At 33.6% G+C, this 13,968-nt stretch overlaps 1 protein-coding gene across 1 annotated transcript in view; it reads right to left on the bottom strand.

The window, feature by feature from the left end:
* LOC141286897 (OTU domain-containing protein 5-A) overlaps positions 1–12,707 on the bottom strand; it is a 38,050-nt gene extending 25,343 nt beyond the window's left edge. The window contains exons 1-2 of the mRNA XM_073819019.1: positions 11,928–12,707; positions 9,234–9,327 (exon numbers count right to left, since the gene is read on the bottom strand). Coding sequence (XP_073675120.1) covers positions 9,234–9,327; positions 11,928–12,503 — 670 coding nt within the window. The 5' untranslated portion in view covers positions 12,504–12,707. The remainder of the gene's footprint in view (positions 1–9,233; positions 9,328–11,927) is intronic.
* Positions 12,708–13,968: the final 1,261 nt, after the last annotated feature.

Below are 13,968 nucleotides of genomic sequence, written 5' to 3'. Positions count from 1 at the left end.
TATATTTTTCACTAGGTTCTATTGTTTTATCATTTCTATTTAAATTTCTTTTACTTCAGTAGTTTAGTTTCAGTAATTTTAGTATTTCAACTTAAACAAAAATGAGAAATCTTGCCTTGTCAACTAACTGAAATATGTTCTCAAGGTTAAGTATTTCATTGTTTTATTTCAGCTTAATTTAATTTACCAATAACTATTTTTAATACTTTTAGTTAACAATAACAACACTGCTAGTTTCAGTAAACAATAACAACATCCTAGCAACATCATGCATCATAAAGACGTCATCTGCAAATTATTTTCTCTAGTATAACCAATTATTCTGTTCAGTAACAGACTTGATTAGCATAACTGCAGATAAATAGACTTGATGTATTAGTAGAAAATTCTAATTATATTATATAAGGTTAAAAGTGCGGCTGTATCGGCTATTTTGCAATGACTTTGAACGTGGCTTATCCTATCAGATTTTAGAGTCACAACTATCTACGCTTTTTGAATATATATTCAAATACAAAACCTCTAGCAAACTTCACATTACAGTCAGACTGTTATAGACCAGGTGAAGAGGTCAGCCCACAAACTTCGGTGCTTTAATTTTACACTTACAATATTTATGTAAAAATGCAAACAACATGCTTATTCTGACTTGTACATATTAAAATATATAAAAGAAAAAGAGAGCACATTACATTTTATTGAGTTTTAAATAAGTTACAGACAAGGTGAAGAGGACAGCCCACAAACTTTTATGCTGGTGCTTTTATCTGACTATATCAAAATTTGCCCGGAAAGAGGAAGTGTTTAATAAAATGCACTTTGGAAGAAATGTGCAAATCCAAGCCAAAAACAAACAACTGCACTGTTACTCGAACAAACATCCAACTTCCTTCAGTGTAAGATTACGATCCACCATGTAACCTTAATCTTCAATGGACGACTGGAAAAATAAAGCACTTAAACAGGCTCTCGCTACAGTACAAGAATCTGCACCTTTTAACCTGCTGACCTGTGGACAAGCATTTACATTGGACGGCTGAGCTACTTACAGCCAAAGTTTGGAAGCTACATTGGTTAAACTGTTTTGAAAAGCCTAATTAGTGTTTGTTTAGCTGGCTGGGTCAGGTCACCCCACTCCTGAAAGTAAACAGCCAGTGTGTGTGTTGGTAATGGTGTCAACTGCTGTTCACCAAAGACCAGGTCGAGCTCTGGAAAGTGGGGCGGTGCTTTGGAGAACCAGCGGAGCAGCAGTGGAAAGGAGAGCGAATGCTGGGAGCTAGGGCAGGGATCTAACACATGACACCGTTTCCCACGTATCATAAAGGAGAAGCGCATTCCCTACTCGAAACCCTGCACAACAATTACAGCAGCACAGAGTACCTGCAAACTTTTTGTGATTCAGACTTGGTGACTCACAACAAAACTGTTTTTAAATTAAGGACCTGGCCTTACAAAACCACACTAAAGTGGGGTATTACAACAGTTGTTCAACGGTGTAGATTGGTGGATTCATCTCATCTCAACCAATGGAACGGCTAATGTGTGAAACCACAAAACCTTTTGAAAGTTTTCTTTGTAATAGCAAAACTGAAACCGCAGTGGTAGAATTCTCACTATCAAACAGACGACACAGGTGTGTGTTTGTGAAAAAGTGTCCATGCTAGTGCTCATTTTCAGTAAAAATGAAACATACCCTCCTATGATGCGGTGAAATGTGACGGGTCTGATCAGAAATTTTGTCAAAACAAAATAGCCAGTGGACACTCATTATTTCCATATATTCCTGCCAGTTGGGTTGAAATTTGGACTTTAATCAAAGGTTTGGACTTGGAATCTGTTTCTCATGATCTTAAATGATCTAATATAACTATATCATATAACTTTTGCAGACAAATGCAAATTGTAGGCACATGTGCATTTCTTTTCTTCTGTTTTTCTATTGTAAGTTACTTTGGATATAAATGTATAAATGTAAAACAATATTTCTGATCCTGGTCCACAAAACCAGTTGTAAATAGCAAGGGTATATTTGTAGCAATAGCCAACAACACATTGTATGGGTCAAAATGATAAATTTTTCTTTTATGCCAATCATTAGGATATTTTAAGATATTTTGTAAAATTCCTACCATAAATATATCAAAACTTGATTTTTGATTAGTGATATGCATTGCTAAGAACTTAATTTGAACAACTTTAAAGACAATTTTCTCAATATTTTGATTCTTTTGCACCCTCAGATTCCAGATTTTCAAATAGTTGTATCTTGGCCAAATATTGTCCTATCCTAACAAACCATACATTAATGGAAAGCTATTTATTCAGCTTTAAGATGATGTAATTTCCCCTTATGACATTTATTCTTGAGTCTATAAATGTGCAGCATTGTATGTACAATCCTTCAATACTGTCTAAAAACTTCCCAGGATGGAGCTCTTTTTCCAAGAATATCCAGAGAATAAAACATAAGATAGATGGAACACAGTACTAATAAAGAATAAGAAGGTTTGTCCATACTTCCAACTGGTAGTCTACAACACCACCACAAATTACCATTGAATAGACCTCAGGATATAAACCTCTGTGAGATAAAATACCTTGGAAAATCATTTGCAAACCAATTTGCAAACATTGCATACGCATTTGCACGGTAGCGCCAAGAGCCGATGAATGATGAACTACGAATGTGAGGTTTGGTTGTGTTAAACACAGGGAAACTGAATTGTTACAAAATCAAGAGTTAGGTGGAAGGTGACATGCAGAAATAATGTTTATCTTTTTTACCACTATGAGTTGCAAAAAACCTGTTTCAACATTTAAATGTCTGGAGTAAGATTTATAAAAAAAAAAATTAAAAAAAATGCATTAGAAGTGAGAACACAAAAAAATTTCTCGGTTAAAACAACCCACCGCTAGGTGAAATATGGACAAACTCAGCGATTGGGTTGTTTTAAAAATTTAACCCAAGCTTCTGGGTAATTATTATATTTGTTGTTTAAAATGAATCCAAAATATGTTGGAAATAAACATTTATTATTGCTGATGCCTCTAGAAATTATGTGTCCAATTTTTAATTGACAACCATTTTTGGGTTCATTATACACTCTTAAAAATAAAGGTGCTTCATGATGCCATAGAAGAACCTTTTTGTCTAAATGGTTCCATAAAGAACCTTTAACATCTGAAGAACACTTCTGTTTCACAAAAGGTTTTTTGTGGCAAATAAGGTTCTTCAGATTATAAAAAGGTAAGCAAGAAATGGTTCTTTGACTGAATGGTTTTCGTGGAACAAAAAAGGCTTCTAATATGGCATCGCTTCGGAAACTTTTTAAAGCACCTTTATTGTTTAGAGTGTAAGCCAGCCTTGAGCCATATAATATTTTTTAAACAATAGTTGAGTTAAATAAAACTACCAAGAAGGTTGGATTAAATATAAACCCAGCATTTTATAGAGTGAATAAAGATATTTATAATGTTACAAAAGTTTTATTCTTTAAACATTCTTATCATAAAAAAATCCTAAAAAGCAGCAAATCAGCATATTAGAATGATTTCTGAAGGATCATGTGACACTGAAGACTGTAATAATGATGTTGAAATTCAGCTTTGCATCACATGCATGCATTTTTAAATACATTAAAATATAATACAGCTATTTTAATTTGTAAAATGTTACAATATTACAGTTTTTACTGTATTTTTAATTAAATAAATGCAGACTTGGTGAGCATAAGAGACTTCTTTCAGAAACCATTTTCTGTCCAAACTGCCGAGTGGTATAGTAAGTTGTTTAGACACAGGATAATAATAGAGATAATCATGGGAATCAAACATGGCTCTCCTGACCTACCTTTTTATAATGTGAGAACCAAAACAACAACAAAACATTGAGGCTGACCAAGAAAATAAGGGCAAAATCTGATAGCAGAGATCTATTTTTTTGCTGCCTTGTTGACAAGACCGATTACGTGATGAGAACAATCTTAAATTCGAAACAACATGTCAGCATACAGCATTAAAGAATAATAAGTTATCATAAATAGACAAATCATAGAAAATAGGATTTGTTTTAATAAAAGAGCCAAGTTAAGACTGCTCTGTTTATTGTGTCTAACTTAATAAACACAATTCTGAAAAGTAGAACTAAAACATATCAAGTCTCACCTCAGCCCCCATTATAAAGGGCAGTTCTAAAACTGCTTTAGTTCTCTATTAATGAAACACAGCTTTAGTGAAGCCTTAAAAGGACAGATCAAAAGAGTGGGCATAAGGTGACCATGTAAAGCTACATTTCAGGAGCAAGACACTTTGACTAATGTCATCAGTAAACATGGGCTCCACAATGATCTAATACACATTCTTATCTATTACTTCAAATCAACAGCATCCTGTATGAACCTATCCTACCCTGGGTTATCATGATCCCACTTGCTGTGAGAACCGTATTACCATCGGGCCAGTTATATAACGTGTATTGTTTGACTCAAGTGATTGTTTGGAGATGGATAGTTTCACACCTGCGGTGCAAGAACTGTGGCACAGTGTCCCTGATGGGAATGCTTCATGTAGGTCAACACATCACATGCCTGTCTATCAAATCCTGTATGAAACTCACACAAGGACCTCTGTATATTAATGAGAACAGGAAAATGATTGTGTGTGCGCGAGAAAGAGAGAGAGAAGAGCACGAGAAGGAAACAGAGATGTGAAAGAGAGAATGAAAAGGAAAGAGGATAAGATGCCACTCAATGGTGGTTTCAGAGACATTTCCCTAAACATTTTAGTCCAATCATATGTTTGGATTTGAATCTACAAAAGTAACCAGATAGATGCATTATGAATTATCAGTTAAAGAAGGTAAATGACAAAGAAATACAATAATAAAACCTGAATAAAAATAAAATTGTATGCTCCTGATTTTATGGTGCCATATAAAGCCACTATAATATATAGGACAGTCAGGTAGACTTATGGGAATGGGTGAACCCCATATTGGCTTGGGTATAATGTCATACCTTGAGTGGTTAAAATTGCTTTTAATGATCTGTGCACTTTAGTGGACACTAGGATCAATTTATGATTAATATATGCAGAAATGCATAAAAAGAAATTCAGTGTCTCGGGTCAAAAACAAAAACGGCATATTTAAAAGCTGAAACTGAAGTGTAATAGAACACTGCTTTCATAGTATGTGTCACACACAGTGCTGAATACTTCAGATATGTAGATGAGTAGCGCCACACAGAGGAAAGATTCGGTAGCTGCTCATAAACTCAACAGGCACATGTACATCACTGTTATAAAGATAAGGTTCACGATTACACTTACTTGTAATAACAAACCAAGAATATATTCTGAATTTTATGCTTTTAAGTCAACATAAAAAAATTAAAAAATTAAAAAATGCAACCCATTTTCATTCCCTAAAATTATACTTTTCTGAATCATCAACAATTCTGCAAGTTTGCAGTGGAATCAAGCAGAATAAGATCATAAAAATGTATTAAGAATAGAACATTTTGGATTTTAATTGAATTATCTTAATTATCTTAATTATCTTAATTTAATTATTAATATTTTCAAAAAATGTAAATATGTAAAATAGCACATTATGCAACCACACAACCATTTTAAGCAAAACGTTGTGACATTTAAATGTCTGGGCTCAGTAAGATTAAAAAAAAAATGAAATGATGCATTAAATTAATCAGAAGTGAGAACATTAAAAAATGCTGGGTTAAAAAAAAAAAAACAGTACTATGGGAAATATGGACAAACCAAGCGATTGGGTTGTTTTAAATGTTTAACCCAACTGACTACCTATTTTAGGTTCATTATAAGCCAGCCATATAATATTTTAAGCAATAGTTGAGTAAAACTACCAAGAAGGTTGGATTAAACATTTAAACCAACCCAGCATGTTTTAGAGTGAATACAGATATGTTACAAAAGTTACAATGTTATGTTCTTAATTTTATGCATTTAGCACACTGCTTAAAGTCAAATCAAAAGAAACATGCAACCCATTGAATTTTCTATTTCTCAAATAAACCTGAATAAATATGCACCATAGTTTTATTAAGCAGCACTAATAAATGAACATGAATTAATATGTTGAATAAATAATAAACATTTTTTTTAATTGCTTATTAATAAATGTTTACCTTTTAATTAATGCTGATGCCTCTAGTAATTATGTGTCTATTGACAACCTATTTTTGGTTTATTATAAGCCAGCCATACAATACTTTTTAAGCAATACCAAGAAAGTTGGATTAAACATTTAACCCACTGAGTTCTATTTATCCCAGCCTTTTTTTTTAGAGTGAATAAAGATATTTATAATGTTACAAAAGTTATATTATATTCTAAATTTTATGCAATTTTTAGCACACTGCTTAAAGTCAACATTGAAAGAAAAATGCAACCCATTTTCATTCCTAAAATGATATTTTCCTGAATCATCAACAATTCTGCAAGTTTGCAGTGGAATCAAGCAGAATAAGATCATAAAAATGCATTAAGAATAGAAAACTGTAGATTTTAATTTAATTTAATTATTACTATTTTCAAAAAATAGCGTGTAAAATAGCACATTATGCAAACTTATGCAACCATACAACCATTTTAAGCAAATCGTTGCAACATTCAAACGTCTGTGGTCAGTAAGATTTTTTTTTTTTAAATGAAATGAAGCATTAAATAAATCAGAAGTGAGAACACTAAAAAATGCTGGGTTAAAAACAACTCAGCGCTTGTTGAAATATGGACATACCCAGCAATTGGGTTATTTTAAATGTTTAACCTAAGCTTCTGGGTAGTTTTATTTAACTCAACTATTGCTTAAAATGTATTATATTAGTTGATTAAAAAATAATCCAAAATCGGTTGGAAATTAACATTTATTACTATGTTCAATAAATGAACATAAATTAATATGCTGAATACATAATAAACATTTTTAAAATTGCCTATTAATAAATGTTCACCTTTCAATTATTGCTGATGCCTCTAGTAATTATGTGTCTAATTTTTAATTGACAACCTATTTTGGGTTCATTATAAGCCAGTCGTATATTTTTAAGCAATAGTTGAGTTAAATGTTTTATCCAACCTTCTTGGTAGTTTTATTTAACCCAACAGCTGGGTTTGTCCATATTTTACCCAGCACTGAGTTCTACTTAACCCAGCATTTTATAGAGTGAATAAAGATAATAATAATGTTATATTCTGAAATTTATGCCTTTAGCACACCGCTTAAAGCCAACATCAAAAGAAAAATGCAACTTATTTTCATTCCTAAAATGATATTTTCCTGAATCATCAATAATTCTGCAAGTTTGCAGTGGAATCAAGCAGAATAAGATCATAAAAATGTATTAGGAATAGAAAAACTGTGGATTTTAATTTAATTTAATTATTACCTTTTTCAAAAAATAGCGTGTAAAATAGTACATGCAACCATACAACCATTTTAAAGAAAATGTTGCAACATTTAAACATCTGGGGTAAGATTTTTTTAATGAAATAATGTATTAAATAAATCAGAAGTGAGAACACTAAAAAATAATGGGTTAAAAACAATCCAGTGCCAGGTGAAATATGGACAAACCCAGCTAGTGAGTTGTTTTAAATGTTTAACCCAAGCTTCTGGGTAGTTTTATTTAACCATTGCTTAAAAATGTGTATATTTGTTGCTTAAAATGAATGCAAAATAGGTTGGAAATGAACATTTATTACTATGTTCAATAAATGAACATGAATTAATATGCTCAATACATAATAAACGTTTTTAAAATTGCCTATTAATAAATATTCACCTTTTGATTATTGCTGTTGCCTCTAGTAATTATGTGTCTAATTTTTAAATGAAAACCTATTTTGGGTTTATTATAAGTCATATAATATTTTTAAGCAATAGTTGAGTTAACTAAAACTACCAAGATAGATGGATTAAACATTTAACCCAACCGCTGGGTTTGTCCATATTTTACAGAGCACCGAGTTCTATTTAACCCAGAGATTTTAAGAGTGAATAAAGATATTTATAATGTTACAAAAGTTATGTTATATTCAAAAATTTACACTTTTAGCACACTGCTCAAAATCCACATCGAAAGAAAAATGCAACCCATTTTCATTCCCTAAAATTATATTTTCCTGAATCATGAATAATTCTGCAAGTTTGCAGTAGAAACAAGCAAAATAAGATCATAAAAATGTATTAAGAATAGAAAAATTGTGAATTTTAATTTTATTTAATTATTACTATTTTCCAAAAATACCATGTTAAATAGCACATTTTGCAAGCATAAAACCATTTTAAGCAATAGTTTGCTACATTATTGTCCCTTCATCACTACGTTTATCCAGCAAGTGGCATCTAGTCAGTCTTTCAGCAGTACAAAAAAACAGTCATTGTACATTTTTAAAGCAAACTTGTGCACACGTCTAAATAGTAAGTCCAGGAGAAGATGTAATATTATATATTATTTTCACAATACATACTACTAATAAAAAGTTTTTTTTTTAAATAAATTAATATTTTTATTCAGCACAGATGGCATTCATAATGTAACAAAAGATTTAAATCAATCAATGTAGTTCTTTTGAATTTTCTATTTCTCAAACAAACCTGAAAACATATGCAAAATAGTTTTATTAAGCAGCACAACTGCTTTCAACATAGATAATAATAAATGCTTCTTGAGCAGCAAATCATCAGAATGATTTCTGAAGCATCATGTGACACTTAAGCCTGGAGTAATGATGCTGAGAATTAATCACAGGAATAAATTACATTTTAAAATATATTCAAATCTGAATATTAATTTTAAAACTGTAATAATATTTCAAAATATTACAGTTTTTTACTGTATGCAGATTTGGTGAACATAAGAGACTTTTTTTTAATTCTCACCGATCCCAAACCTTTGAACATTAATGTATATTTTAAATAATCAGATAAATCATATCAAAACAAAACATACATTATTATTAAATTTTTCAGAATGTAAATTTAGGGTTATGTAAAGCACATTGCATTTTGAGATATAGTATTGCTGCGACACAGCACAAGTAGTATATCTTCTGGGTATTCTGTGCATTGAGAATTATGCCAAACTGAAAATGCGATCACCCAGGTTCTAGGTGATGATCAACAGATGAATTAGCTAACATCTACTAAATCTTTTGACTTCAAGTGAACATCAGGTGATTAATAATGTACCCACCAACAGCTCTGAAGAGGCAGGCACCATCTTCCTTCATTTTTTTGATGACAAATCCTTTCTTTTCCTGGAGTGCTTTTTCAAACCAGTGTTCCTGCTGTAACAGAGGCAGAATTTCAGAATAGACACAGTGGGGGTTCATTATAATGTGCTCGATAAACAGACAGACCTGTAATGCTAAATTTATTGTTGGCACCATTTATTTTTCACATCTAAAGTTTTCAAATTGTCAACAGCATCACAAAGAAGCTCACTTTTTTTGCACCAAAACTCCTCTATCAATTGCTATTTCAGTTCATATATATCAGACAAATAAGGTCATGTAGATTTACCAAACATGGCTGGCTATTGATCATGAATTGGACTACAAAAATTGGAGATGAAACCAATAACATCTATTTTCTGTAGTCATTATACACTATGCATAAACAATGAATTTAGGTATAATAGTTAATATTAGTGAGCCTTTTGTCTGGGCAAAGAGGGGTTCAGAGAAGTGTTGCTTTCTCAAAAGCATCGTAAGAGCACCAATGATCTACAATCTACTTTTGGGAAATGCAGCACAGTTCAGTCTGTAGTCCTGAAGAAGAAAATTAGCATTTGAACCACTAGCTCCCTCTGGAATTTCTAATGGGTTTTTGGAATAGTGTTTTAGATTTCTGAGCAAAATAAGGTCTGTGGTTTGCAACTTTTTAGCATCTTAAAATTTAAAACAAACACCAGGTTCAAAATGATCATTTAAAGCATGATTGTTTATCATGTTTGTGTTGTATAACAAAACTCTTCAAGTAATGTTGACCAGACATATAATTCTAAATCTATACACATACCTATTCTAAATATTCTGTAGGGATTTAGCCACACAAATCTCTCAATCTTACATAAGATTTTGTGAAAATTGTAAGAAAGACATGTGACAGTCTTTAGAAACTGTTAAAAATGTTAGAAAACCGAAGTTATGTTTCATACTGTATATCATTTCACATATTTTAAGACATTAATCGGAAGTATAAACCAAACAAAGTTTAAGCCATCAAAGGTACAGCATTAAAGTCAGCATGAACAATTTGCAACCCATTGTACTTTTGATCAACATATTTAAAAAAAAAAAACAAAAAAAAAACTGAATTTGTAAGAATGTAAAAATGTAAGACAAGCATTCATTTCATCCACTGGGATTTTGTAAGATTATGAAAAGCAGCTTTTACATACCAGTATGGTGTCAAAACGTAATTTGAAAAATGTTTCAGAAGCAATTAAAAAAAAAATCTACACTTTTATGAATTAATGAGGGCTAGGCAATAAACAATATCATATTGAGATTGTGATCAAATTTATGTTAATAACAATTATAAGCTATTGACTTTTCCCTCAAATAGATAAATTTCTGCTATTACACAGCAGAAATAATTATTAATAAATAATAAATAATAAGTAATTCGAATAATTACATAATATTATTTTATTATTACTTTAAGAAATGTATACAGTTTTCTTATGTGACAAAGAATAAAATGCAATTAAATTAATTGTTATATTTTCATTTGATTACATTTTAAAAGTTGTATTCTTTCATTTAATTAAACACATAATAAAAAGGACAAACAAAAAAAATGGAAAACATGGATTTTAGGGATAAATACATTTAAAATAAGTAAAGTAGAGTTTAATAGCGAATAAACAAGTTACACTTTCATTCACACTCAAGGTACAACTACCATGTGGAAACCATTTCCTTCCCCAAAGGTAAATAAATATCATCATAAATATTATAATGATAATATTTTAGGCCATATCGCCGAACCCTAATCACAATATACAAGAAATTAAACATACTCAATTCAATTTCATTTGACTTTAAAGAATCCCACTCTTCTAAAAAAAAATACATTTACTCAGACAAACTTGTATCATTTTAAAAACACTCGTTTCCTGCCCAGACAAACCTCTGCATCCATACCATGCAGTCTAATGGAAAACATGTATTACATCTTTATACTGAGACACAAAGCAATGAATACAGGGCTCAGCTTATACAACTGCATAAGTCTTTCATAAAGTCAAAAGTCAAAGTCAAATTTATTGTCAATTCTGCCACATGTACAGGACATACAGAGAATTGAAATTGCGTTACTCTCAGACCCATAATTCATTCATAATTTATAATGTCATGTGATGTCACTGACATTATGCATCTTGACTTTTACAACCTATATCTGCAATAGCTGCTTATCAGTCTGCTTATCTATATTGCTTTTCTGTCTGATTCTGACCTGATTGGCTGACTATCCATCCACATTTAATCTATCTATCCATCATTTCATTACGTATCTGTTTGTACATTTACCTATTTATTGATCCAGGCTATCTATCATTCGATAATTCAGCAAATTATCATTCACATCTGTCTATCCATCCATACACTCATTCATTGCTCTATTGGTCTATTCTGGTCTGTCTGTCTGTCTATCTATCTATCTATCTATCTATCTGACAGTCTATCAACCTAGCTGTCACTCTGACTGTTCATCCATCCAAATCTATCTATTGTTCTGTTTTTCTATCTATCTATCTATCTATCTATCTATCTATCTATATCTATCTATCATCTAAACAGTGTCAGAACACGTGCAATACATTTAACTCAAAATCAGCATGCTGTCTATGGATGTAAGGTGACATCATCCATCCACATACCTGTTCAACAGTCGCTGGGTCCTCTGACTGTAGTCTGGAAGCATTTTCATACTCATCTTCGCTGTTATACCCAGCTCCTTCCTCCTGTTCGGGACTGGGACCACCTCCTCCTCCACCACCGCCGCCTCCTCCCCCTGTCGCCCCGGGTACGGTCCCTCCACCGGCCACCCCACCGGAGCAGGTCGCCTGTCTCCTCCTCTTACTGAGCCCAGGCCCCGAGCAGCACCCTCCCATCCCACCTCCACAGCCCACTCCGCCTGACAGCTCAGACCGACCCCCGGACACGCACGCCATCCCTGTCGCATCCCCCGGGCCAACCGGAGACCCGGCGCCCACCGGCGGAGGAGAGGCCTGCTGCGGCCGGGAGCTGGATTCAGTTCGCCTGTCCTCTCTGGACGGCGGAGGTGCGGCTTGATATGACCAAGGTGGCGGGGAAGCGCGGGGCCTCGCGCCTGGCCGAACCCCGTGGGAGTGCTGGTGCTGGTGCGGGTCGGAGCCGGTCCGGCGGTCGGGGTCGTCGGGGTGATCAGACACACCGACCGATGAGTTCGGCTTCTTCTTCGGCAGGATCGTCATGACCGTTCAGGGAGGGTGTCCGTTTTAACGACTCCGAACGCGTTTTGACATTTAAACTTGAGCGTCTTTCAAGTCGTAATGCGCGCTCCTGTCACCCCGGAGCGAATCTGATTCAATATGAGGTGGTTTTGAGGGTGAAAACGGCGGATAACAGAACAAAAACAAACCGTCTTCCGTCCCTCGGTCCTGCTGTTGCCACACAACATCAACATACAGCTGACGACACCGTCACGTCATTTCCGTCTCGCGGCTTGTTCCGCCTCCCCCGTGCTCTGCTCTAGAAGCTGTCAGTTGAATTGTTCATTCATTCTTTCGTGTATTTTCTTTGCTGCTCAGCATTTTATGGTCCAGTAACTAGAGTTCACCTCTGGAATTTATTGCCCCTAATCTGAGTTTATTAAACCCGAATAAAATAGTGACAGTGGAATTCAAACCACTACATGACTGCCATGTGGAGCCATTTCTGATCCATTACTTTTGGACTGCCTATAATAATCATAAATTGTCAAATATCCTTCAGATAATATTATTATTTTTAAAATCTTTGGAAACAGTTAAAATGGGTTAAATGCAGGTCATATTTCACATAGCCTTTTTACAGCAGGTGTGTTTTTGAATTTATAGCTAAAAAATGTATGTGGAAGCCATTTTCACTCTGAAATTGCTAGAAACATTTAATTAAACGTGAAATTGTGAAGCAGAAACACTAAAATAGCATGCAAAACATACTCCACAGGAAAAACAAATTAATATTTAATTGTTTGATCAAAATTATTGCTAGGCAGGGGCGCCGCTAAGGGGGGGGGTAAGTTAGGACGATTCTAAGGGCCCATGCCCTTTAGGGGCCCCCAGAGATCTGCTTTGGTGTGGTAGGGGGGGCCCAAACTCATATTTTGTCATAGGGCCCAAAATTGCGAGCGGCGCCCCTGTTGCTAGGGACAATTTAGTACAGTCGCTGGATACTGATATACTGCCCATACTATTATTACAAGGGATGTCTAAATTCGAAAATAAATGGCTCTTTTGATCTGGTGTTTGCTAGTGAGTTGCTTGAACTGAATGATCGAGGTCATGAGTAATAATATTAATACAAGAATCAATATGGGAGGTAGGCATTATGATCGAGTTTAGCTGAATTTACTATATTTTAAATAGTTTGATCACAGCAGTTCAGTTGGTGACAGTTCAATAGGAAATGAAATCATCCAGTCATCTCATTCCACTTAAGTGTTAAATCAGTAGGCCTATAGGCTATATATACCTATTGTAATAAATATTTGAGAAATTATTGCGGTGTCTTATTGTATTAGTCAGAGTAAAAACAGCAAAATGTGTGAAGCAGATGAACACAAAACAGCATAACAACAAAGTTAAAGAGGGTGTTATCATTTCACTGAACTGCATGTGTGTTTTAAATGTATGCCTTTGAAAGTGCAGTTTTCTAGCATATTTCTGCAGGTAATGG

Source organism: Garra rufa, chromosome 15 (genome assembly GCF_049309525.1).
Source record: "Garra rufa chromosome 15, GarRuf1.0, whole genome shotgun sequence".
Classification (NCBI taxonomy): Eukaryota; Metazoa; Chordata; class Actinopteri; order Cypriniformes; family Cyprinidae; genus Garra; species Garra rufa.
Note: the sequence above shows the minus strand (reverse complement) of the source record. Positions and strands in the feature narration are given on the sequence as shown.